The sequence below is a fragment of the Nerophis lumbriciformis genome, linkage group LG34, assembly GCF_033978685.3.
Source record: "Nerophis lumbriciformis linkage group LG34, RoL_Nlum_v2.1, whole genome shotgun sequence".
Taxonomy (NCBI): Eukaryota; Metazoa; Chordata; class Actinopteri; order Syngnathiformes; family Syngnathidae; genus Nerophis; species Nerophis lumbriciformis.
This window is the reverse complement of record NC_084581.2, coordinates 4450969-4478550: the sequence shown is the minus strand read 5'-3', so window position 1 is coordinate 4478550 and position 27582 is coordinate 4450969. Positions and strand designations below refer to the sequence as shown.

Genomic DNA, 27582 nt, shown 5'->3' with positions numbered 1-27582 from the left:
TAACAAAAACATAAAAAGTAGAGTAAAAAAAATAAACCAGTGTAATTTAACGAAAAAAACCTGACATGTTGATGCTAATAGCACAAAGCTAACATGCAGGCTGTTTTTTTTTTAAATTTTTATGTACATGTTGGTTTTGAAAATGAAATCCAAATAGTCGATGCATCCTTTTGACTTTTTGGTGTAAAAATTTGGACACCCGTTTTGAACTTAAAAGTATTTGACAAAGAAAAACAAAGATTAGGTAGTTTTTTATTATTGCAATGTAAACATAATTTAATTTTGTGTTAAATTGTCTTGAATTAATCTAATGTAAAATTATTTAATGATTTAATTCATAATTATCCGTCCATCCATCCATTTTCTACCGCTTATCCTTCTCGGAGTCCCAGGGGTGATGGAGCCTCTCCCAGCTGCACTCGGGCGGAGGGCGGGGTACACCCTGGACAAGTCTCCACCTCATCACAGGGCCAACACAGATAGACAGACAACATTCACACTCACATTCACAAACTGGGGACCATTTAGTGTTGTCAATCAATCTATGCCAAACAACATAGCTGGAGATAACCCATGCAGTCACAGGGAGAACATGCAAACCCCACAAAGACCCTGATCCTGGGCATGTAACCGAGGACCTTCTTGCTGTGAGGCATGAGCGCTAACCACTGCCCCACTGATTAAATCTATATCATTATATATTAAATTAAAGACTAATTGACATATTTAATTCTGATTTTAATTAATTCATGACACATTTAAGTAATCATTTAAATACTTATTTATTTCCTTCCATCTCCATAATGTTTATAAGCCCATATGTAATGTGGAAATGTTTCTGAACATCTGCGGTAATAAAAATGGTTTAATGTGGGCGTCTCTGCGCCGACATTTACATCCAGAAATAGTCCAGCTTTTAGAGCGTCCAACAAGTCCGTAAGGAAGCTGCAAGTGTGTTCACCAATGCCACTAAGAGTCGGTCTGTTCCTCTTCATCCTCAATGTCCTCGTCCTCCTCGCTCTCGCTGTACTGGTAGGTATTGCGGTTGGTGTTCACAAAGAGATCAGTTTCATCGTCCTCAGAGTCTCTAGCACTGTCTTCCTCCTCCTCCTCCTTCTTCTCAGTGTGGTCTTTCTGATCAGGCTTCTGGTTAGTCTGGTCTTCCTTGGTGAAGCCCTCAGGCCTAATGGCGATCAGTCAGACAAAGCAGTCAGTTTCATTCCGGAGGACAAGCTCTGCTGTGTGGAGTTTGAGTAGAATCTCACCACAGATGACACTTTTGCAGGTACTCAATGTGATCTTTGTAGAGAATGGAGCTGATTTCTGCCTTTACCTTCTCGCCTTCCTCGATTGGATCCACAATCACATAGTCTCCTTGATAGGACACAAGAGACAACATTTCTAAATGTTCAACAAATCCTCCACATATTTTTAGATTTAATGTAAATATTTAATAATATATGATTTATTATAAAATTATAAAAAAATATTTATCATAACATGAAAAGAACGTTGTTTGATGGCACTACCTGCAGGGTGGGAAAGTGCTGCAGCAAATCGAGCAGAGACTGCTGTCTTATAAGTCAAACGCACAATATTTTCCAGCAGGAAGCAGCTTGGCTAGTGCTGGATGATTATGGCAACAATAATCACGATTACTTTGATTGATATTGTAATCACAATTAATTGCACGATTATTCATTCATTTGAAAAGTTATTTATTGTACCACCAAAATTCAGATTAAATATAGTTAAAAAACGGACATAAATTAGTAACGAATAAACCACAACAAGTAAAATAATATTATTAATAACAATATCCATCTTCTACCGCTTGTCCCTCCACAATTTTGTTTTGCCACAGTAGAATGTGTTCTTTTTGTGTCATATAAAAATAAAATGTTTGTTAATTAAATGCTAAAATCTTCACATTTATTGGTGCAATACGTCCTTGGACAACTTTGACCAGAATGTTTGGTCAATGCATTATACATCTGTAAATGTATCAGTAAGTACTTTAAATACATTATGCTTGTGTAGCGTACTTTTTTTTTTAAACTTTATTTTGTTAACGCAGTCAGAATGGATGTGGCGCACAGCGCTAAGATTGTGAAGGGAGGAAGTGGGCTGTCCTGTTGTTCCCAGCTTGACGAGTAAAGAGGCGAATCGAGGCTTTTTAAAAAAAAAGAGAGAACATGCCTCTCAAGTTGCGACTGCTGTTCTTCATTGATGTTACATCCATGATGTTGTTCACAGCAACACAAGCAGATGAGATGTGTTGTGGGTGTATGGATTGTTCTTGCTCGCTATAGTTTCGTAGTTTGGTCGCTGTCTCAAGTGGCCGTGTAGACAATGTTTATTTCAGCACAGGGCGGATGACTATGTTAAATGAGCTGTACCACACACTGTTTTCACAAATGTTCATTCTCCTCACAACGACAACATTTCACTCATATTTATGTCAATTTCCCTGATATTCTGCGTTTAACAGCAGATTTCGTTTTTTTGACCAACTACGTGACTCATGACCACGGATACAATATGCCTTATATCTTTTATTGAGTTCAGTGATTATTGATTCAGCATACTAGCGCTGTGTCAAATAAAAAGTAGCAACCATGGTGACATCCCAAACTTCTAGTAAACATGCTCTTTTTTCCCCACTCATTCGGTCCTCAACCGTTTCACCATCAATAACTGTATATACAGTTTGTACGTAAATATATACATTTTATACTGTATATACACAACATTTTATACTGTATATATATACATATATATATATATATATATATATACATACATATATATATATACACATATATGTATACATATATATATATATACATACATATATACATATATATGTACATACATATACATATATACGTACATACATATACATATATACATAATATATATATGTATATATATATATATACATATTATATACATATATACATTATATAATACATATATATATATATATATATATATATGACATTCACTATAATTATTGTTTATTTCTAAAAAAAAAAAAGGGGGCAATGGTAAAGGACAAGATGTTGTGTAATTTTGTGAAATCATTGCAATTAAGTATTAAAAAATAGCTTGTGCATTTTGGAGGAGTAACAAATTCAGTACCCATCCCTAGTGCTGACTAAAAAAAGATTACTAATGGTAAATGGATTATACTTGTATAGCGCTTTTCTACCTTCAAAGAAAAGTGCTTTGACACTATTACCACATTTACCTACTGATGACGCAGCATCAGGAGCAACTCTGTCTTGCCTAAGGATACTTCCACATGGTCACAGCAGGACTAAGGGTCAAACCGACAACCATTGAGGTGGGGGGCCAACCACTCTACCATATGAGCCATGATGCCGCAAGTCATTCTGAGATATGTATTTATACCGTAACTGTGCTGCTCATTAGGCTGTTACAAAAACCAAAATATCTATTAAACTTTTGTCCATTTAAACACAAAGACAGGCAGAGGGCACTGCTGACAAAAATAAAGTATATTTTTTATTAAAACAAAGGACAGTAAAAACAGCAGCAATAAAAACAAACAACAAACACCAAAGCTATCTAACTTCCTCAAAAAGAAACAATAATTGTGTCAAATATGTGTTTAAAAAGCTGCACACAGGTATATTGATTATTGGCATTTTTTGCAATCTAATAGACTTGTTAATTCTGAACATTTTAGCTATCTAATTGATTTGTATATTCATTATTTTATGATATCTGGTGCCTAATGTTCGTGTGTGTGTGTGTAATTTATGTTTGGTATTATACCGATGCTGCGTTATTCCTGAAGTCCTGACAAATCAAAATAATAGTACTTGAATTGATTAAAAATAAAGTTTAACTGGCGGACTTTGGACTTTTGCTAAAGTGATAGTATAATATATTTTTCACATAACTTTGTCTCACACTTGTTAGCTAGCTGGGAAGGTAACAAGCTAACTATCTTACCAAGTTGAGGTCGCATTCTTCAGACACCATGCCTCCGCTGTAAATGTTCCCGTATGACAGTTGTACTGCCTTAAAAAACAAGGTCCGCTTTGCAAAAAGAGCAAAGTATTTAGGTGAGATGTTCCCACACTTTACCTATTTTCACCTGCAATGTTGTCGCGCTGACTCGCTTCTGTCCAGAAAAACACCAGTCATGACGTCACCGACTACCGTCGACAAATTAATTTTATGGTCGATATTTGTTGACAATTTCGACGAATCGTTGCCCCCCCCCTTAGTACTGACATGCAAGAAAATAGGGCTTAGTATAAGACCCTTTTGAGTCACTCCCACAATTTTTGGCCTGGACTGTTTGTATCGGAATAACTAATGTGGACACTCCTCCCACCAGTTAATAGTGATAACCACCGCTTTGCTCTATACTGTATAAACAGACAGAATGACAGTGTGTAAGTGTCGTAGATGAACAGTGACTAATTTGATTGACACTCAATCATAGGCTGTTTTACTTGTGAAGTTGCAGTTACTCTCACCTCTCTTGATCCAAATGTTCTTGCGGAATTTGGTGGGCATGCTCACAAGAAACATCTGGCCCTGATGTGTGACTGTTTCATGGAGGTTGTTACCACGGCTACCAGTCACCTACCAGAGATTAAGAGACAGGAAGTATTTTATCAAGTGTTGCATGATTACACATACATTTAAAAGGGTAAGTATATGACAGAACGGAGTGGCTCAGCAGGTAGAGCAGTGTCCAGAACAGTGGTTCTTAACCTTGCTGGAGGTACCGAACCCCACCAGTTTCATATGCGCATTCACCGAACCCTTCTTTAGTGAAAAATAAAATTATGTTTTTTTTTCAAATTCAAGACAAATTTATATGTTTTTGGTAACACTTTAGTATGGGGAACATATTCTAAGTAACAAAGTTTTCTAGACACTAGGGGAACATATTATAAGTAACAAAGACTTAATTTAGAATTATTAGGTTAGGGTTAGGGTTAGAGCCAGGGTTAGAGGGTTAGGGTTATAATAAGGCCATGCCGAATAAGGCATTAATAAGTACTTAATAATGACTAATTAAGAGCCAATATGTTACTAATTTGCATGTTAATAAGCAACTAATTGATGGTGAATATGTTCCCCATACTAAAGTGTTACCATGTTTTTTTACTGGTGCACAAAATGAACCGTGCATGAACATCACCTTGTTCAAAGAACAAAATCAACACAGTGCAAAAACTCACAACAAATTACACACCTGCAAATCAGTGTGACTTCAGCTGTTGCCGTATCCGCAATACACAGATAGGGAGAAGTTTTTATTTATACGATGAGTCGGGTGTGTCTTGACCTCCGCCGAACCCCTGAGCCTGACTCACCGAACCCCTAGGGTTCCATCGAACCCAGGTTAAGAACCACTGGTCCAGAAACTTGAGGGTTGGGTCGATTCCAGCATATGCCATCCTAGTTGCTGCCATTGTTTTAGGGCAAAACACTTCATCCACCTTGCTTCCAGTGCCAGCCACACTGGTATACATTTAGCTCACCACCACCAATCTTAGATGTATGGGGTTTCCAATGTAAAGCACTTTAAAAAATATAATTAATTAATTCAAAGGATGTCGTACTAACCCTCACAATCTGTTGATTCTCCGCTGGCGTGACAAAGTCTCCAAGAACCTCCTTGACAACATGCTTGCGTTTTGTGGCCTGTGACATTATGAATCATCCGCCAGCTGAGGAAATAAATGCAGTGTAGTTTAGGGGTGTCTACTCTTCTTCCCCACAGAAAAAATTAAGGAGGCATGGTTTCACTTTGTGCATTTAAGATGTTGAAACCAATCCAATGTAGGTCGATATATGCTAAATGCTAAGATATCCTACCATGCATCCAGTATTATTAAAAAATATATTATTAATAATACAGCAATGTTGGTTTACATTATATCAAGGGCCAACAAAAAACAAGCTGCGGGCAAAAAGTGGCACCCGGCCCACACTTTCAAACACCCCACTCAGTAATAAATAAATGATAAATGGGTTGTACTTGTATAGCGCTTTTCTACCTTCAAGGTACTCAAAGCGCTTTGACACTACTTCCACATTTACCCATTCACACACACATTCACACACTGATAGAGGGAGCTGCCATGCAAGGCGCTAACCAGCACCCATCAGGAGCAAGGGTGAAGTGTCTTGCTCAGGACACAACGGACATGACGAGGTTGGTACTAGGTGGGGATTGAACCAGGGACCCTCGGGTCGCGCACGGCCATTCTTCCACTGCGCCACGCCGTCAGTAGTATAAATTGTACTTGTTAATTACAGGGTTTTTTTTTGCATATGACAACTCTAATACTAATATGTCCAAGATATAGAAAGCCACTTTGCCCAAACTTAGTCCCAAAACAATCAAATGTTTTCTTTCAAGTAACACATAACAACGTGCAGTGGTGTATTTTAGCAGATGTTAGCAGACCCCATGCGCTACAAAAGTTTGGGATTAAACTGTGAAAGTACCTTGAAAAGATTAGTGTCTTTTAGTCAGCGCATGTCCCTGAATCTCGCCAAGGCCCAGATGTAGCTTTAAAACGAATATATGAACTTATATTTACAGATTAACTCAACCACATTCAAGCGCTCATGTTGTGTGGCAACAATCGAAATGATACTCGTTCACTTCCGGGTTTGAGCGCCATAAAGTACTTTTCACAATAAGACTGCGTGTTTTAATTTTGCACACGACAGTCGAGTTAGCGATGTGATTTGAAATGAAGAGTTTACGTAAGATTAATCAGTATTCAACCACATTTGATAGATATATTGCCACTTGTTTGGTTACTTAGTTATAAAAAACACACGACTTTTACTTTGATGACTTACCTTTTCTGACCGGAATAGTGCAAGTGTATCATGGGAAATGGAGTCGGTTTATTTTCAAGTTGGATTTTGCCGCCTTCCGCCCGATTGTAGCTGAGATAGGCTCCAGCGCCCCCCGCGACTCCAAAGGGAATAAGCGGTAGAAATGGATGGATGGATGGATGGATGGGTTTTGATCAAGCAGCGTGTGGCTGGAACATTTTTCAACAACGTATTGCGACTTATCTGGTAAAAATTGTGTGAATGACGCTAATAGTCTGCTTCTCTTATTTATAAAGTGGAAAAGGCAATAAGCAAATATGGCTTAGATATGTTTAAGTACAGTAGTTGTTTTCCCAGACAACACAAGTTTACTCTAGAACGGCATTTTAAATGACCAGTCACGTTGACCTGTGTGAAGTTGACCCCTCCATCTTGTCAAAATCTCCTCTATCTTTTCCCAATCGTTTTTGCTGCAATTTTTTGTTTGACTACTTTAGTTATGAATGTGAGTGTGAATGTGGTCTGTCTATCTGTGTTGGCCCTGCGATGAGGTGGCAAATTTGAGGTTGAAATTTTAACAGCACAAACAATTGGGAAACGTTTGGGGAGATCTTGACAAGGCGGGAGCAACTTTACACAGGTGCCATGTTGTGAATAATTGTCAACAAATGTACAAAGAAAAATATCATTTCATATATTTTAATTTTTCAATTTATTTCTTACCTACTTCAAACATTTTTACACCAGAGTTTACCATGAAGATTAAATCTAATCACATTTCTCCAGTCAGTGGTAACAAAACAAATAAGACAGTTCACAGCACAGCAGCCTACAGTGAGTACGAATGCAGCACAAAATACAGTATTCTTAAAAACAGTTTTTTCACCTCTAAAATTGACAAATGAAAAAGTACACCTAATAGTTATGTGAAGAATGCTTTAAAAATCAACAAATCCACAATATTTGTAACAGTAACAATAGCGCTGGGTTGTTTTGTAACATAGATTTTGCAACACAGAGGAACACAAGTCTGGTTTTAAAATAACATGAGGAAGTCAGGCGCATGTCTTTGTGTAAATGAGCTTGTCATGCAGTCTGTGAGCCATGATGGTTTGATCATATATACGTGTGTGCGTGTGTGTGTGTGTGTGTGTGCGTGCGTGTGTGTGTGTGCTGTGTTATTTAGTTGACAACAGCAGATGAACCCATCCTGTTGATTCCACATGCATTGGAACCCCTGTATAGGTAGTAGTAACCCTGTGTGAGAAAATAATGAATAATTTGAAAATAACAATTAAATAACTACATACCACATAATTACTTTGTTTTCCTATCCATTAAGGCAGTGTTTTTCAACCTTTTCTGAGCCAAGGCACATTTTTTTCATTGAAAAAATCTCGAGGCACACCACGAGCAGAAAACATTAAAAAATAAAACTCAGCAGCCGATATTGACAATAAAAAGTTGTTCTCACAATTGTTGCATATGAATTCAAACCATAACCAACCATGCATCACTATAGCTCTTGTCTCAAAGTAAGTGTACTGTCATGACCTGTCACGTCACGCCGTGACTTATTTTGAGTTTTTTTCTGTTTTTCTGTGTGTAGTGGTTTAGTTTTTGTCTTGCGCTCCTATTTTGTTGTTAATTGTCATGTCATGTACGGATGTACTTTGTGGACGCCGTCTGCTGCTCCACACGCTGTAAGTCTTTGCTGTCGTCCAGCATTCTGTTTTTGTTTACTTTGCAGCCAGTTCAGTTTTAGCTTCGCTTTGCATAGCCATTCCTAAGCTTCAATGCCTTTTCTTAGCAGCACTTGCCTTTTGTTTATTTTTGGTTTAAGCATTAAATAAATAAATGATAAATGGGTTGTACTTGTATAGCGCTTTTCTACCTCAAAAGACACCTTTTTACCTACACACTGCCTCCCGCTGTCATCTGCATATTGTGATCACGACAAACCATGTTCCCGACATCTACAAAGCAATTAGCTACCTGCTGCCACCTACTGATATGGAAGAGTATTACACGGTTACTCCGCCGAGCTCTAGACAGCACAGACACTCAACAACGGCACATTTGCGGATTATAATTACTGGTTTGCAAAAAATATTTTTAACCCACTAAGTGAAATTACATAATCTCCCACAGCACACCAGACAATATCTCAGGGTACACTAGTGTGCCGCGGCACAGGGGTTGAAAAACACTGCATTAAGGCTCAGGGAATGATACTCTTGTATAGGTTTGTCTTACCTGCTCTCCATAATCCTCCCCCCAGCTGTTTTTGATAGCCCAGAATGGAATTCCTTTACCTAAATGCACAGACACCTCCATTATTTGATCACATTCCTAAATCGGTACCCTTGCACATTCAAGCAGCTCTACATTTCTGCCTTCATAATTTGTATATAATCACTTACGGTCTCCATATCCCACCAGCAGCACAGCGTGGTCAATCATCCAGGGGTTACAAAAGATCTTAAAAGGGTGGGATACGCCCTTCCTGTAAAACTACACAAGTCAAGAAAAATAAAAAAATATCATGTTAAATATCACGCTTTAACAGGTGTTGTTTCTTATTTGTTTCAATCAGGAGATAGTATGACTTTACCTGCATGGCAAAGGCGTTCAAAGCCACAGAAATGGGGCCGTTCTCTGCCAGCCAAGCTGCCATTTCTGAGAGAAAGGGGAAAAATGGAAACAATGAATTTGCGACCCGACACAAATAAATTTGGCGCTACCTATTCACCTTCTCTCATTTACACTTTATAATGCACCTGGGGCTTCATGTAACAAGCTTGCGTATTTACAAAAATCTGGTGTATGCCGTTTTTTACGGCAAAGATGAGATGTGTCAAGAGAGTGAACTTGATGTGGAAATGTGTGTTGCCTCATGCCAACTTCATGCACATTTCTACAATACCGGTACTTGGCAAAACTTTGGTGACACACAGAGGTGGTCGTTTGGGCTTTGCCAACATTTGATTTTTTGCAGAGTATGCAGATCTTGGGCACATGGCTAATTTCAATATGATTTGCGTATTCATAAGGGTGTGAGGTTTGGACATGCTGACTGTACTGGTCGGCAGTCAATGACAGGACACTTAAGAGAAAAACTATAGTAACTGGGTGGTAATTAAACACAAATCATTCCTGTTTAGTCTATGTACAAATCTTGACATGTTTAAACTGGACAGTGTTCATGTTTTGATTTTTTTTCAATGTATATACCCTGATGATTATCTTGTGTGATGACTGTATTATGGTGATAGTATATATCTGTATCATGAATCAATTTAAGTGGACCCCGACTTAAACAAGTTGAAAAACTTATTCGGGTGTTACCATTTAGTGGTCAATTGTACGGAATATGTACTTCACTGTGCAACCTACTAATAAAAGTCTCAATCAATCAATCAATTCACTTGTATTTTCATAAGTGTTTTAAGCCATTCCACCCGTCATTGCCATTTGTGTCCACTGGAAATAAATTGTATACATGCAGAATAAAATAAACTGTAAAATATTTTTTTAGTAAGCAAAGTGTACAGTGATATAATTGCATATCTAATGTATACATTTGAAAAAATTAACAAACTTGAACGATGGAAAAATTGATTTGTAGCCTGTACCCTTTTCCTAAAATTCGACTTTACCATGAAATAATAATTTGAATCCTTCAGAATTTTTTTAAAAATTTTTTTATATATATATATAGTTGTACTGCTTATCCCAACTGTACTTTTAAGTATATTTTCTTTAAAACAAATATTTTCTAAAATTTACACTTAAAGGGGACCTAATATGCAAAACCTACTTCTTACCCCGTTGGTACCTGTTTTTGTATATTTGGGATCTGCGTAAGCCCCAAAAATTTTAATTCAACCCATGGAAGCACAGCAGAGATATTTATAAAACAATCTTGCCTGTCTTCATGCTTCTGTCAAACAAGCCATTTGAAGTTTGAGTAGCTCGTTACGTATTTGTTACAAGTTACGTTTATATATAGGTTAAATTTAGCCAAAGTGCTTTGCGCAAGTCCACCATTGTAGTCCGGCGCTGTAGTTATTAAAAAGCTGTGCCTTTTTCTCTATCTTTTAGTTGTGGGGCAGACTGACTCGTGCATGCACATGCATCCTCCGCTGTTGCCATTTCTAATACAAAGTAGCGTATAGTTCGAACCTACATCTGTCAGTTGACTCGCTATGGAGGCGCTTAAAACTATAACATGGCTAGCGGGGAGAAGACGCAGTTGAAGTGGAATCACGTAAATAGGACTGCCCACAAAACGATGCATCCTGAAGAGACGGTCAGAAAGCCGCATTAATAGAATAGAATAGAGGGTCTGTAAAATATAATCTATGCAAACTCGAAGACCTTTATGAAGAAAACAAACAAGGAACCCATATTTCCCCTGCCCGGACGCGGGTCACCGGGGCCCCCCCTCTGGAGCCAGGCCCCGAGGTGGGGCACGATGGCGAGCGCCTGGTGGCCGGGCCTGTCCCCATGGGGCCCGGCCGGGCACAGCCCGAAGAGGCAACGTGGGTCCCCCCTCCAATGGGCTCACCACCCATAGCAGGGGTCATAGAGGTCGGGTGCAATGTGAGCTGGGCGGAAGCCGAGGGCAGGGCACTTGGCGGTCCGATCCTCGGCTACAGAAGCTAGCTCTTGGGACGTGGAACGTCACCTCGCTGGGGGGGAAGGAGCCTGAGCTAGTGCGCGAGGTGGAGAAGTTCCGGCTAGATATAGTCGGACTCACTTCGACGCACAGCAAGGGCTCTGGAACCAGTTCTCTCGAGAGGGGCTGGACTCTCTTCCACTCTGGCATTGCCGGCAGTGAGAGGCGACGGGCTGGGCTGGGGTGGCAATTCTTGTTTCCCCCCGGCTCAGAGCCTGTACGTTGGAGTTCAACCCGGTGGACGAGAGGGTAGCTTCCCTCCGCCTTCGGGTGGGGGAACGGGTCCTGACTGTGGTTTGCGCTTACGCGCCAAACCGCAGCTCAGAGTACCCACCCTTTTTGGATTCACTCGAGGGAGTACTTGAGAGTGCTCCCCCGGGTGATTCCCTCGTTCTACTGGGGGACTTCAATGCTCATGTTGGCAGCGACAGTGAAACCTGGAGAGGCGTGATTGGGAAGAATGGCTGCCCGGATCTGAACCCGAGTGGTGTTTTGTTATTGGACTTTTGTGCCCGTCACAGATTGTCCATAACGAACACCATGTTCAAACATAAGGGTGTCCATATGTGCACTTGGCACCAGGACACCCTAGGCCGCAGTTCCATGATCGACTTTGTAGTTGTGTCATCGGATTTGCGGCCTCATGTTTTGGACACTCGGGTGAAGAGAGGGGCGGAGCTTTCTACCGATCACCACCTGGTGGTGAGTTGGCTGCGATGGTGGGGGAGGATGCCGGACAGACCTGGCAGGCCCAAACGCATTGTGAGGGTTTGCTGGGAACGTCTGGCAGAGTCTCCTGTCAGAGAGAGTTTCAATTCCCACCTCCGGAAGAACTTTGAACATATCACGAGGGAGGTGCTGGACATTGAGTCCGAATGGACCATGTTCCGCGCCTCTATTGTCGAGGCGGCTGATTGGAGCTGTGGCCGCAAGGTAGTTGGTGCTTGTCGTGGCGGTAATCCTAGAACCCGTTGGTGGACACCGGCGGTGAGGGATGCCGTCAAGCTGAAGAAGGAGTCCTATCGGGTTCTTTTGGCTCATAGGACTCCTGAGGCAGCGGACAAGTACCGACAGGCCAAGCGGTGTGCGGCTTCAGCGGTCGCAGAGGCAAAAACTCGGACATGGGAGGAGTTCGGTGAGGCCATGGAAAACGACTTCCGGACGGCTTCGAAGCAATTCTGGACCACCATCCGCCGCCTCAGGAAGGGGAAGCAGTGCACTATCAACACCGTGTATGGCGAGGATGGTGTTCTGCTGACCTCGACTGCGGATGTTGTGGATCGGTGGAGGGAATACTTCGAAGACCTCCTCAATCCCACCAACACGTCTTCCTATGAGGAAGCAGTGCCTGGGGAGTCTGTGGTGGGCTCTCCTATTTCTGGGGCTGAGGTTGCTTAGGTAGTTAAAAAGCTCCTCGGTGGCAAGGCCCCGGGGGTAGATGAGATCCGCCCGGAGTTCCTTAAGGCTCTGGATGCTGTGGGGCTGTCTTGGTTGACAAGACTCTGCAGCATCGCGTGGACATCGGGGGCGGTACCACTGGATTGGCAGACCGGGGTGGTGGTTCCTCTCTTTAAGAAGGGGAACCGGAGGGTGTGTTCTAACTATCGTGGGATCACACTCCTCAGCCTTCCCGGTAAGGTCTATTCAGGTGTACTGGAGAGGAGGCTACGCCGGATAGTCGAACCTCGGATTCAGGAGGAACAGTGTGGTTTTCGTCCTGGTCGTGGAACTGTGGACCAGCTCTATACTCTCGGCAGGGTCCTTGAGGGTGCATGGGAGTTTGCCCAACCAGTCTACATGTGTTTTGTAGACTTGGAGAAGGCATTCGACCGTGTCCCTCGGGAAGTCCTGTGGGGAGTGCTCAGAGAGTACGGGGTATCGGACTGTCTGATTGTGGCAGTCCGCTCCCTGTATGATCAGTGCCAGAGCTTGGTCCGCATGGCCGGTAGTAAGTCGGACACGTTTCCAGTGAGGGTTGGACTCCGCCAAGGCTGCCCTTTGTCACCGATTCTGTTCATAACTTTTATGGACAGAATTTCTAGGCGCAGTCAAGGCGTTGAGGGGATCTGGTTTGGTGGCTGCAGGATTAGGTCTCTGCTTTTTGCAGATGATGTGGTCCTGATGGCTTCATCTGGCCAGGATCTTCAGCTCTCACTGGATCGGTTCGCAGCTGAGTGTGAAGCGACTGGGATGAGAATCAGCACCTCCAAGTCCGAGTCCATGGTTCTCGCCCGGAAAAGGGTGGAGTGCCATCTCCGGGTTGGGGAGGAGATCTTGCCCCAAGTGGAGGAGTTCAAGTACCTCGGAGTCTTGTTCACGAGTGGGGGAAGAGTGGATCGTGAGATCGACAGGCGGATCGGTGCGGCGTCTTCAGTAATGCGGACGCTGTATCGATCCGTTGTGGTGAAGAAGGAGCTGAGCCGGAAGGCAAAGCTCTCAATTTACCGGTCGATCTATGTTCCCATCCTCACCTATGGTCATGAGCTTTGGGTTATGACCGAAAGGACAAGATCACGGGTACAAGCGGCCGAAATGAGTTTCCTCCGCCGGGTGGCGGGGCTCTCCCTTAGAGATAGGGTGAGAAGCTCTGCCATCCGGGAGGAGCTCAAAGTAAAGCCGCTGCTCCTCCACATCGAGAGGAGCCAGATGAGGTGGTTCGGGCATCTGGTCAGGATGCCACCCGAACGCCTCCCTAGGGAGGTGTTTAGGGCACGTCCGACCGGTAGGAGGCCGCGGGGAAGACCCAGGACACGTTGGGAAGACTATGTCTCCCGGCTGGCCTGGGAACGCCTTGGGGTCCCACGGGAAGAGCTGGACGAAGTGGCTGGGGAGAGGGAAGTCTGGGCTTCCCTGCTTAGGCTGCTGCCCCCGCGACCCGACCTCGGATAAGCGGAAGAAGATGGATGGATGGATGGAAACTTTTGACCAAAGGACCACCTTGACATGTTATGGAGACTAAAATAAAGTGTTTTAAAAGTAGAAAAAACTCATAATATGACGGCACCTTTTTAAGTCATGTTCTTGGGTTTTCACTCAGTCTCGTTACGCTATCACAAACCTCTCTGAACAATGTGTTTTTTTATTTACATATTCGTAAATGGTAAATGGGTTATACTTGTATAGCGCTTTTCTACCTTGAAGGTACTCAAAGCGCTTAGACACTATTTCCACATTCACAGATTCACACACACATTCACACACTGATGGCGGGAGCTGCCATGCAAGGCCCTAACCACGACCCATCAGGAGCAAGGGTGAAGTTTCTTGCTCAAGGACACAACGGACGTGACGAGGTTGGTTGAAGGTGGGGATTGAACCAGGAACCCTCAGGTTGCTGGCACAGCCACTCTCCCAACTGCGCCACACCGTCCCCAATTTGTATTAGTCCTTATCAAATTTATATTTTGAGTTTATTTAACTAAGAAAATTGTTAAAATTTACACTTTAGTTGTGTGTCTAGGTTTTCACTCAGCCCTGTTACTTGAACACATAAACACCTCTGAAAAATTTTAAATATTTTTAAAAACAGGAAATTGCATCATTCCCATCCTTCCATATTTCAACTAAAAATATCAGCACAGTCGTGTTTACTAAATTAGTTTTTGTTAATAGTTTTAGAATATAATATTTTTGTAGAATCTTTGTAATGTACTCAGTCTCAACATGCTAAAAGCATTAATGTGATATGGTTATATTTAATGTACAGTATTTGATAATTTTATGATTAAAAACTCACTCCTGTTACTTTCAGACCTGTTACTCAAATGAGTCATCTTCATCTTATAAACCTTGTACACAAATCTAGAAAAGTTGCCCGAGATGAGCATTGCACATTTCAAATAGTTCAATATGTGTATTATCAGATTTTGAATTTATAAAAGCATTTTATTTTGACTTTTTAATTTTATTCTATGTTTACATGTTGTGCTGCTATTGCTGTTACTGTCATGTGTAGGGTATTCAGTGTTGCTGCTACTGGGATATTCAATTTCCTGAGGGCACACGCCCAAGGAATTAATTAAGTTATATCTAATCAAATCTAATCTAATCAAAGTCAATCTGTATGACCCGCTACACTGTAAATGTACTAGAGATGGGCATTGATGAGATTCTTCCGGTTCCGATTCAACTTTCGATTCTGCTAAACGATTAGTTTTTTATCGGTTCTTTTATCAATTCTTATTTTGAAAAAAAGAGAGCAAAAAGGTGGATTAGTATCAATTTTGTTTAGTTTGCAGGTAACGTGACCTTACAAGCCTACATTGAAGTCTTAAGAGGCACATACATACATACATAGAAAAAAATACCTTCCTTGAAAATAAGAAATAAATATTCTTCTGTAGAATTTAACAAAATAAATCATGTGTTCAGTTTGATAATTGATTTTGTGCTTGTGTCATCGGATTTACGGTCTCATGTTTTGGACACTCGGATAAAACCTGGTGGTGAGTTGGCTTCAGAGAAGACATTCATTTTAATTTTACAAATATCTGTAACTTTAAAGTCGGTGTTTTGTTAGTACCTGTTGTATTCACGCCAGATGACTGATGCAACATTCATTTATAATTATTGCATGCTTTATGTTCAAATATTTCAGCATATAGCTTGTATGTCTCCTCTTGATGAAATAGCAGCCTTGCAATTATCACAAGAAGCGCTGTTGCAATCTCTTGTAAAAAGACTTTAGAAAGTTTCTGCCAGTGTGGGAGCCATGTTGCTGTCTGACGTCACTACGCACGTTACGTAATGACGTCGTGCACGCCCGCGGGTTTGTTTGAAAAAATGGCAAGCTATTCCAAGGAACTAATACACTGGGAACAGAACCGGTTTTCGATTCCCATCCCTAAAATGCCCTTTTGTTGTTTGCTTGTTTTAAGTGTGGTTTCCACATTGATGTGTATTGCTTGTGTTTGCTTGAGTTATTTTGGCTCCACGTTGTAGTCATGGCCTTACCACTTTCATCTTTGGACAGCTCCATGGAGCTGTTGATGTAGGCAGCAACCTTCTTGCTGGCGAAGTCGCATGTCTGCTTATGGCCGCTGTAGGAGTAGTCGCTCTCTGACTCCAGACCGCCTGAAGCAAACGCGCAGGAGAAACAACGTTAAAAAATGCCCACATGTTACATAACGTTCAAGCACAGAGCTCAGTGTTTATACAGAGGTATCAGTAAGGAACCACGGGAATTATTTTGTGTGTTACCCCCGACAAGACATTGACCCTGAAGGGAACGTCTGCCCTGTGCTCCTCGACTACGGTCTGCCTGGGAGCCGAACAGCAGGACAGGTGTAACAACTACATTGTTACCTGTCACTCTTTCCTTGTGCAGATCTAAATGCTTATTATTTAAATGTTTACCTAAGTTTGAAGCAAAGGTGGTAATACTAATCGCCACCGATTTCAATTAATTAGTATCACGGTACTTTATTAGAACGGTATACCGGTGTATACCGTACAACCCTTGTCGTGGCACAACATAAGTGGATTTCGACACAACTAACAATGAAACTATTCACTGTACTTTTTAAAATGGTTGCACAAACCCCTGTCTACATACCAAGGTTCTCAATCGCTTCATAGGCATTTGACGGCAACCCGCCTCTGCACGCCTGGTCCAGCCCGTCACAGTCAACCAGTTCTGTGAGGCACAAATTATTAACTTTTCAAATCATGTATTTAACTATGTAGTTTTTTTTTAGGGGGTAACAGAACATTACCTTGTTCCGACAATGACAGCAATGCTCCATTTTTCAGAAACCACTGGCCTTCGATGTTACCCGTAACAGAAAATGCCCAACAAGATCCACACATACCCTAAAAGACACACACACACACACACACACAAGGAGGTCAACTGAAAGTAAATATAGCTTATTATTCACATACTTTTAGGGAAACCTCCTCCTCCGTTCCGTTACCTGGTTTTTTACCGGGCTGACCGCTCCATGATCCCTCCAATCCCAACTGGCAGGGGCGGGGCCTTGTGGCGAAGCAGCCAGTTTCATTGGTCGCTGAAGCGTCCACTGACTGAGCAGCGGGTTCAGGTATGTCGAGCGAAACTCATCCTCTGAAGGCAAAGAGAAAGAAACCCGTTAAACCAAGAGATGCTCCAAGAACGTGGCAGAACACGCCAACATCTGCATACACACCAGTGAGGTCGCTGAATTTAGTGATACCATACTCTGCAGAGCCTTGATCCAAAGACTGGAGCTTCTCTGCAATCTTCAGGTTCTCATGGAAGATCTGCAGACGGCGGTCAGCTTCTACGGACACAAATTAATACTAATCATTATAAGTTTTCTACATACTTTTGAAGTGGGGTACACCCTCTGGTCGCCAGCCACATGACACATATATGCTAACAAGTATTGACGCTCTCCTATGAACAACATGTTTTTGGAATGTGGGATTACAAAACCGATCACTGTGGTCAGATCAGTGTTAAGATTTTATTAATTAACAGATACATTTTATCAATTAGAATTTGATTATTAAACTAGATGAAGCTAGACAAATTCCGTGTGAATGCTGCAATGTTGAAGCTGAACTGAAATGCTGATGATGGAGTGAACGTAGAAATGTAGAAATGGTTTGAAATATTGAAATGGTTTAAATGGTGGAATTGATTAATTGAAGGAATGGTTGGAATGTTGAAATGGTTTGAATGTTGACAAGCTTTAGCTGAACTGATATGCTAGTGGACTGCAGAAATGGTTTGAAGGTTAAAATATTTAAAAGTTAAAAATGGTTTGAAAGGTGAAGAGCAGAAGTTGTACTGAAATGTAGTATGAATCATCTTGAAATGCTAACTGTTGGTATAGCTAGATGAGATAGCATACTTTAAAGAGGATGCAAAGTAACATATTTAAATGATAATGATAAATGGGTTATACTTGTATAGCGCTTTTCTACCTTCAAGGTACTCAAAGCGCTTTGACAGTATTTCCACATTCACCCATTCACACACACATTCACACACTGATGGCGGGAGCTGCCATGCAAGGCGCTAACCAGCACCCATCAGGAGCAAGGGTTAAGTGTCTTGCCCAAGGACACAACGGACGTGACTAGGATGGTAGAAGGTGGGGATTGAACCCCAGTAACCAGCAACCCTCCGATTGCTGGCACGGCCACTCTACCAACTTCGCCACGCTATTTCATGATTATTACTTCTAAATATACAAAAATAGCTGAAATGTTGGTATACAAAGTTAGCATGCTAACAGCAGACGAATTAGCATACTTCTAAGATAGCGACAAGTAACAATATACATGTTTATTTGATTAAAAAGGACAAAGTTAACTTAAATGCCTGCAAAAAAAATGTTAGCATGCCAACATTGGCATGATAACAGGGGAACAGCTAGCATACTCCTAAGATAGCACCAAATAACAAAATCCATGATTATTATCTTAAAATGTATACAATTAAATAAAATGCTAGCACGCTAACATTACCATGCTAATAGGTAAAGTGCGAGCAAACCTTGAAGATGGCACCAAATAACAGAATCTATGAATATAAGGTTAAAAAGGAAGAAATTAGCTGGAATGCTAATGTAAAATGTTAGCATGCTAACATTAGCATGATCATTTCGGGAAAACTGGGAATTTTTGAAAATATTGATTCTAGCACAATTGTCCTAGATTATATGAATGGCTCCGTGTTGGAATTTTTGGAATCTGTTGAAAAACGTTGACGTACAAACAGTTTGAATTGGGAATGGGTATTTCGGAAATCCTGGAATTTCGGGAAAACCGAGAATTTTTAGGAAAAATTAAATCGCTGTTTTTGTTGTCCTGATTATATGAAATGTTTTGATGGTGGAATGGTTGGGATTGGTTTAAAAATATGGACTGTGAAAACTTTCCAGCAAGAGGTGAAAATAGAGCTATGAAAAACCAGAAATTCTGGGAATTCCTGGAGTTTTTTGGTACCTGCAAATTTGTTAATTTTAATTAGTTTGAAGTTGGACCGGTGTGAATCGGATGAACAGGTATGAAGTTATGCTGGGGCGGCATGGCTCGGTTGAGAAAGCGGCCGTGCCAGCAACTTGAGGGTTCCAGGTTCGATTCCCACTTCAGTCATCCTTGTCACTGCCGTTGTGTCCTTGAGCAAGATAATTTATCCACCTGCTTCCAGTTACACCCACACTGGTTTAAATGTAACTTAGATAATGGGTTTCACTATGTAAAGCTATGAATCACTATAGAAAAGGGCTATAAAAATATAATTCACTTCACTTCACGTCACTGAGCCAAAAAAGTGTCTAAATAATAATAATAATAATAATAATAATAATAATAATAAAGAATAGATGAATAAATAGTGTATAATCTTATATGCCAACAAGAACACGATAAAAGTATGAAAAATGTATACCGATGGCATCAATTCCCAGATACAGGAAATTGGTACTGTATCGGTTAAAATTTAATTTGTGGGACACACAGTATATATTGATTCATTATTGTAAATTACTGTGCAGATTAGATAAAATATTCTTTAATTGACATGATGCCCTCTCCTTGCAGTTTGGTTATGTTATTGTTTGAGAGTTAGAGGTTTGACCCAACAAGCTTCAGTAGCTAGTCAGCACACAGTGCAAAGCAGAAGACTAGCTTAGCAGTACAAAATTAGCAATCCTATCTTCATTTTCAGAGTTTGGGGAATATATGCCTATCTTAAGTAGGTACAAAAATGCTGTTTTATTTATCTGGTCTGTTAAAATCACATTTTGTAACAATTTTTAAATGATCGCGATTGCTATACTAATTTTCATGAGCTTGTCAATGGGATTGTTTATTGTATTTTAGCATCAAGCATCATTGCTTATTTCAGTTCATACCAGGCTGTACATTTAAAACGCTTCTAGCATGTATTTGCACTTCATGTGTATACTAATTTACTTTCCTTTATGTGTTTGGTTTTAAAATAGTCATTCTCATTCAACCTCAAAATATACATTTCAAAATGCCTAACTTTAAGTAAGGACTGTAAGGGCGGAACTGTACTTTTATCACGTTACATTCCTAGATCTGCTTGGTTACATAACACCCACCATTATATAATAGATTTGGCGAATGCAGCAGTTTATACATTTGTTTCTTTTTAAGCTCCACCACATTGCAATAGTGTAAGAATACAATGTGGAATGTACAGCGTAAAGATACTCACCCTCCTGTGTACTGTAGACTTTATTGTATTTTACCATAAAGTCTTTGAAAAGGCCCAGCAGCTCTACAGACTCCTGACAAATAAATAGCAGACCCAACAATGCATACCTTATAGGGACTGTTTACTTAACAAAGAGATGCTTGATAAAGTAAAATCAATAATGTATTTTTCTTTTTTACTCGTGACTCATTCAAGCATGACTCTTTTGTTTTTATTTTACCTCCTCCAGGGGCCGCTGAGGGGAAGTGGCTTCGGCTGTTTCTTCTGGTTCAGCTGATAAGATAATAGGAGCAAATAAACAAATGTCAGTGTACTGTACAGTGTTAAAAGTTAAAGTCCTAATGATAGTCACACACAAACTAGGTATGGTGAAATTATCCTCTGCATTTGACCCATCCCAGTGTTCACCCTCTGGGAGGCGAGGGGAACAGTGAGCAGCAGCGGTGGCCGCGCTCGTGAATCATTTTGGTGATTTAACCCCCAATTCCAACCCTTGATGCTGAAAGGCAATAGGTCCCATTTGTAATAGTCTTTGGTATGACTCGGCTAGTTTCTGTTCCGCTAACATCAATGTGTTGCACAATATGCAACATTGTGAAGTGAATTTCCTCTCCAGGGATAACAATTAGTGCAATAAGTAAAACATTCTATAGTGACTTCGGTTGCAGTGACTCCAATGGTAAAAAAAAAAGATTTTTTAAGATGCTCACCAAAACTGAACTGCCCCTTACAAAGTTTTATGGAAATGTTTTTTCTTTTTCTACTACGTAATACTAATAACAGTATTACTACTGTTGACTTTATTACAAAGCCAAAGAGAAAGATCATTCAAAGCATAAAACTACAGCTAGCTTTTTGCACATTGTTCATAAATTAATGGGAATTGCAATATAAACAGCCTTTATTGTATAAAATTGTGTTTTTACCTTTTGGTTGGCACTTCTGTTTGACCAGAGTTGAAGTTCCCTGCCAGGGTATGTCCCAAATTTCAAAGACACAAACCTCCGTCTAGCAGAAGCATACAGCATTGATTATTCATTTTGAGGATGATACTATCCACTCAAAGTGATTATTTCTGATTTGGCTGCACTGACGCAAACATTTACAGGTGATTGTAGCGATGAAAAGGGGAACGATAAAAAGAAAAACAGTTGACCTTTCAATATAGGACAAGCACTCGTTATTTCAAGTTGCACTATTTCTTTATACTTGACACAAAACACACAGCTTACCTTCAGTTTATGGAGTTCAGGATAGAAGTCACAAGTCCGGAGCATAGCTGATTTCTTACACTGTGTGTTACTCAGCTCCACTGTTATGCTGTACCGGATACCCTTAACCAGCTGGAAAACACAACCACACATACCGTATTTAATCTTATTCATGCATGCATAGTACTCATACACGCTAATATGTATGAAAGCCCGACAAGTTTTTAGTGTGTTTATATTGTTCTTGTTCATGTTGAATAGTACGCTTTGTGCAGCACCACGTGACACTGTCAAGTGATCACAGCGAGTGGTCTCCCGATACAACCTTTTCACTTCCGAAACATACTGATATTGGAGTCTTTCGTATTGGCCTAAACCAATAATGATACAATGTCAGTATGAATCATACGTACCTTAATTATTTTGTTGTGTGGAATTTTAGAAGAGGTTTGATGAAGTGAAATTAGTCACACAGAGATCAATGGTAGATATAAAAAACACTAATCTATTTATAAATAGATTAGTGTTTTTTTTATACCTATCTGGAATGGAGTTATGCTGTCGATGATTAGATTAAAGTGGAGTGGTAATTGTTTTTGCCTACCATGTTTAGCTTGTGTAAATGACAAGTAAATTCAAGAAAAGACCAACCTTGTGTCCTTTTTGGAAGACATCTAGATGTTAACTGGCTGTCCAGCTCTGCACAAGTAAACTTGCTGCAGGAATACTTGTATTGGAAGCTGATCTGATATTTTTTTTGTTGATATCAGACTGGTATACAAAATCAATTTTGGTTTAGAACATCCCTAATCACAGCAAGCTAAATGCTAAAGGCCGATACAGGAGTTGTTCATGTTCATACTTTGCTCTATTTGCTTTATTTTGATAAATCAATTGAATGCACTATAATGAAGATAATAATTGTACGATATGTTCAAATTGTTGCATCCATCCATCCATTTTCTAACGCTTGTCCCGTTCGGGGTCGCGGGGGTGCTGGAGCCTATCTCTGCTGCATTCGGGCATTGTTCTGTAATATTGTATTCATATATTGTTAAATTGTTTATAAATTATTTTTCTGAACAAAACTTTTGTTTTTTTTGTTTACCTAAAATGTTTGTTCTGTGTTTTATTCTGACTGTATTCATCATAATCAACAAATTAGATCATTCAATGATCTTGAAAATATTTAAAGGAGCCATAAGTAATAATTTAATGTCAGGTCATCATTAAATGGCCCTGATATGTTAAAAGGCATTAATAAATCATGTTCTTTTCGAATACCTCTATAACTGATAACAGTAGTTCAGCCAGGATATACTCATTTCAAAATTAGATTTACAGCCCCGAAATCTTGTTATTGTTTTCATTTCGATGTCCCGCCGGCTACTGTCTGACTAAATAGAAAGTCTGTGAGTGTGTTACATCCAGTTTGCCAGTTACGCACCGCCACCTTTATCGAGCTACTGCCACTGGTAAAGTTACTAAACATGTCAGACTTAGCAAATCAAAACGGCGATGTTAAGATTCTCAACTTATTTATGACAAAGCCAGGAACAAAATGAGGATTTGTACCGGGGATGTCTTCGAAAGATGAAGACGATTGAAGGCGGAGAAGATTTTTTCATCTGACGCCATACTTGCTCATTTCTTCCTTGATAGGTAAGTCGGACACTTAGGTTTTCTTATTACTTGTAATAAATGGAAATGGACATTTCGTAAGTAAACTATATTTCCAATACAGTCTATGATCTTGTCTAACAAAGCTAGTATGTTTGTGCAATGAATGCTTAGTGTGATGGGGCTCGGCTCCTAGTGTAATGCTTAGCATGCTAGCCCGGTCAATGACACATCGACCTTTAGACTAGCGGGGGAAACATATGCCTGTTAGCCTGTATGTCGATGTGTATTCGAACTGACAGGTTTTATTTGTCGAAAATATATTTTGCCCTATGTGTATGTGGGTATTGTCAGTGCCTATTTCGTTCTCAATATGCTAATACGCTGAGGAAATAGGTTCCAACATTAGAACGGCTGTCATCATGGCAATGTGAAACGTATAAAGACAGCCAAATCACATTATAAAATAATTCCTCATTTGTGTAGCCTAAAGGCATACCTTGGTAAAGTGTCTATTTAGTTTTGGGCGTACATTAGGCTGCTAAGCATGCTCTACTTATTTTCACTAATATATAATATAATATAACCATTGCTAGCGTTGGTTGTAGTTTGTTTTAGTCTTTGTTTTCTGATAGTACTGACAATACCATATGATTGTCATTTGTTGTGATATTGTACGCAGGCATGATGTACTTCTTCCTGAAAATAGCCTTATTTCTGTGTTAAATGCGTTGGTTAGAGATGTGTTATTGACAAAACGCTTGTCTATTCAGCTATTATGGTACCAGCACCTCAACTCCTAGTAAGAGGCAGTGGAAGTTTAAAGTACCTTGGAGTAGCCCAGTCGATCGAGCTGGATTCGGCTGCGTATCTGGCAACCTCAGTCAGGGAGAGAGGGAGGGGACTACAGAATTTTGACCATAATTGCAGTACCATTTCTGGCCACATTATTACATATAGCTCCTTTAACTAAAGAGTATTGGTTTTGGCAGTAAGATCATCCCTCGCCACTTCAAGTTTGTGGTTTTACTAAATTGTGTTTTTTAAATCACAATCTATGTATTTTTTGGCCTAAATTAAGCATTTTCAAGCAGAAACATGGCTAAATGAACTATCACTATTACAGTAGTATTGGCCACTCGATGATAACAAACCATTCAGAGCGCGCTATTCAGTATTGTGGCCACTGATTGGCTCAGTGTCAAGCTGACTTTGTGGATCAATGTTATTTCGTGTTTAGGGGGCTGTTGTAATAAATTAAAAAACGTCTTTTAGAATGTTTATAAGCTCTAGCTATAAATATATTCTATTGCCTCTTCTCATAATTAAATTTGCCACGGCTATGCCTGGAACCACTTAAACTAAGGGAGTACTGTGTACTTTGTATTGTATAGATATCAACATTTGCGATCGTTGGACATTGTCCACACTATGACTATCAACAAGTTATATGCGCTTAAAGGTAAAACCACAAACACGCGAGGGCGTATGGGCGAGGGCGGACCTACGTCACTTCCGCCCTCCAATCCCCTAGCAACGCGGTCGCCATATTGAATTCGTTGAAAACAAACCAGCAAACAGCGAACACAGCATTGACAGAAAAGGCATTTAACGAGGTTTCACGGCATTTTAAACTGTTCTAAATGGCGTATGATTATGTAAATAGTATTTCCAGTGAGGCTAGGTTAAGATACGAGTTAAAATGTTCTGTAGTTGGATTAAACGACTGCCCTTACCGCCTTCCAGCAGATGCGTGGACTGATAATCCTACACAATGGCCGGACATGGAATTTGGAAATCTTTATGTCTACCTCACAAGCGCACCAGGTCGGTTGTTAGCTTCGGTTGTTATATAACAAATAAATCACATAAAAATTGTTAAATCACCCAAGGTATGTTGATAAATGATAATAAGGATGACACGGTGGCTACCAGTATCTGTATATTTATTATATCTGTAGAGAGCTCATTCAAATTCAGTTCAGTATTCCATCCATCCATCCATTTTCTACCGCTTATTCCCTTTTGGGGTCGCGGGGGGCGCTGGAGCCTATCTCAGCTACAATCGGGCGGAAGGCGGGGTACACCCTGGACAAGTCGCCACCTCATCGCAGGGCCAACACAGATAGACAGACAACATTCACACACTAGGGCCAATTTAGTGTTCAGTATTATGATTTATTATTTGCTGAATTACTGGAAATAGCCTTTATACCATATGTTATTGTTGTGCAACAACAACAACTTCAGCTGTCGAACGTTATTCAGTAAAAATTCAACGGGTTCAACATTAGCATGGACGGTATAGCCAAATTGTGGTTAAGAAGGTGGATTTTTGTTCCTTATATTTACCAGAAACGAAGTGATCCGAACACACGACCCGGGATTTTGGGGGAATCCAGTGAGAACCGTCCTCGTTTTCCCGGTGTAAAGCTGCGAGCCATTTGTCTCTTCTCTGTGGGCTTTTAGCACGCTTTGGCAGAACAAAATAAGACCTTTGTTTTCCCTGTTTCCAGTTGTGGTTTGCACAACCAAAAACAACACAGTGTTGGGGCATTTTCGAGGCAGAATGACGGGTTTAATCAGCGCAGGTCTACAGGTTAAACAGCAATGGCGACGGTTTGTTTTCAACGCCAGTCAGGTTGCTATGGCTCGAAGAACCCGTATGTAGCTCAGTTGCCCGGATGTCGGCGCTGCCCCATAGCCGCATAAGCCTAACAGTATATCGTTATTTTTCTTGTATTGTATTGAAAATTGAGACTGTGTGCGTTCAGGTTTGAATTCAGGTCAATACAGGATTAATTTCGCCATACCTAGTGCGTGTGTGACAATCATTGGCACTTTAACTTTATTGAATTCATTACTTCTGGTTGCTGTTATGCTAACACATGCTAACTTGACGCAGTTTTAAATCCTCCAGCGACTGATGGTAATAGCTGCTTAATTAAGAATTTATTAACTACACCTGTTTGGTGGCAGCGATGAGCTTGCTGACTTTACGGAGGTGCATGGCGTTGGATCCCAAATTGTAGCGCTCCTCGGCAAACCGCAGAGCCTTTTTCAAGCCGGGGTCGGACTCCATCAGTCGGATAGGAGAGCCGGGAGGACCGAAGAGAGGCCGGTCCATGTCCTCACCAAGCCCCAGCGACGAGCCCGTTACGGCGGCCAAGGCCAGGCAGAGGATGGTCTGGCATCCTGTCAACATGCTGTCTTTTTCGGTGTGTTTGCGAAAGAAAGAGAATGTGTGTCCAGTTTGCCCTGAGCTTTAAAGCAGAGAGTTTGTGTTTGTGCCAAGACAAACACTCTGACGATGTTGTTGCCAAACAAATCTGGGACGACTCTGTGGGAGGAGCCAGTGGAGTCAGCGAGCGGGGTGCGTTCAAAAACAGACAGGGTCAAGCACTGTCAAGAATTTACTTGTTGTAAAATTACTAAACAATTGGTAATAAATATGTTATATATGACATATAATGTATGTAATACTGCGTCAGTTTATAAACCAAACTCGTAAGTGGTTGTTCATAACGTGTAATGTGACGTCTAATTTGAAGTCCAATTTTAACTTTGATTTACCAGCCTCAATTTCTTACCAAGTAATCATCTTCAATACGAATCATTACCTGCAGCGCCTTAATAAATAAATAACTTGGTATATAATTTTGCGCCATTTTAAACGCCCTCTGCTGGTGACCAATTTATTTTAATATATTTGTATGGTTAAAGTCACCAAAGGTATAGGTCTGAATGTGGTGCTTGAAATGTTTGAACATATTTTACTGTAATCTCCGTGTTTGGGACATACAATCCTAGTAAAAACTTTGGTCAATGATTGTCTACAGGACAAAAGTGCTCTGCTGTTTTAAAAATCTGCTGCAAATATGTCAGTGAGTAAGTTTTGAAAGGCATTCACGGCCGAATTTGACCCGCGTGACACTTTTTCAAATATGCTTTTATTTAGTGAAAATATAATTTTGGCTGTATTTTATTCACTGTAAACTGCAGCTGTATACATTCATGTTGTATAGTGATCAGCAGGCTGTCTAGAC

At 40.5% G+C, this 27582-nt stretch overlaps 1 protein-coding gene across 1 annotated transcript; it reads right to left on the bottom strand.

Moving 5' to 3' along the window:
• Positions 1-770: 770 nt before the first annotated feature.
• ctsf (cathepsin F) lies at positions 771-26890 on the bottom strand. Its single transcript, XM_061929148.1, has 17 exons — positions 26502-26890; positions 21938-22048; positions 21632-21713; positions 20926-20978; positions 20706-20778; positions 17677-17790; positions 17446-17594; positions 17245-17341; positions 17085-17165; positions 16484-16603; positions 9464-9528; positions 9273-9363; positions 9106-9164; positions 5620-5709; positions 4518-4626; positions 1266-1374; positions 771-1183 (listed from the first exon to the last, which is right to left on the bottom strand). The coding sequence occupies exons 1-17, from the start codon at positions 26739-26741 to the stop codon at positions 970-972; spliced, it is 1857 nt and encodes a 618-aa protein (XP_061785132.1). The 5' UTR covers positions 26742-26890; the 3' UTR covers positions 771-969.
• Positions 26891-27582: the final 692 nt, after the last annotated feature.

Excerpts from the sequence above, each read along its gene's own strand:
- ctsf (XM_061929148.1), bottom strand. The coding sequence starts at position 26,741 with ATGTTGACAGGATGCCAGACCATCCTCTGCCTGGCCTTGGCCGCCGTA. Across the intron at positions 9,529-16,483 it reads GCTGTCCAAAGATGAAAGTG|AAATGGCAGCTTGGCTGGCA; the intron begins GTAAGGCCATGA and ends CCTTTCTCTCAG. Across the intron at positions 9,364-9,463 it reads TGAACGCCTTTGCCATGCAG|TTTTACAGGAAGGGCGTATC; the intron begins GTAAAGTCATAC and ends TGACTTGTGTAG.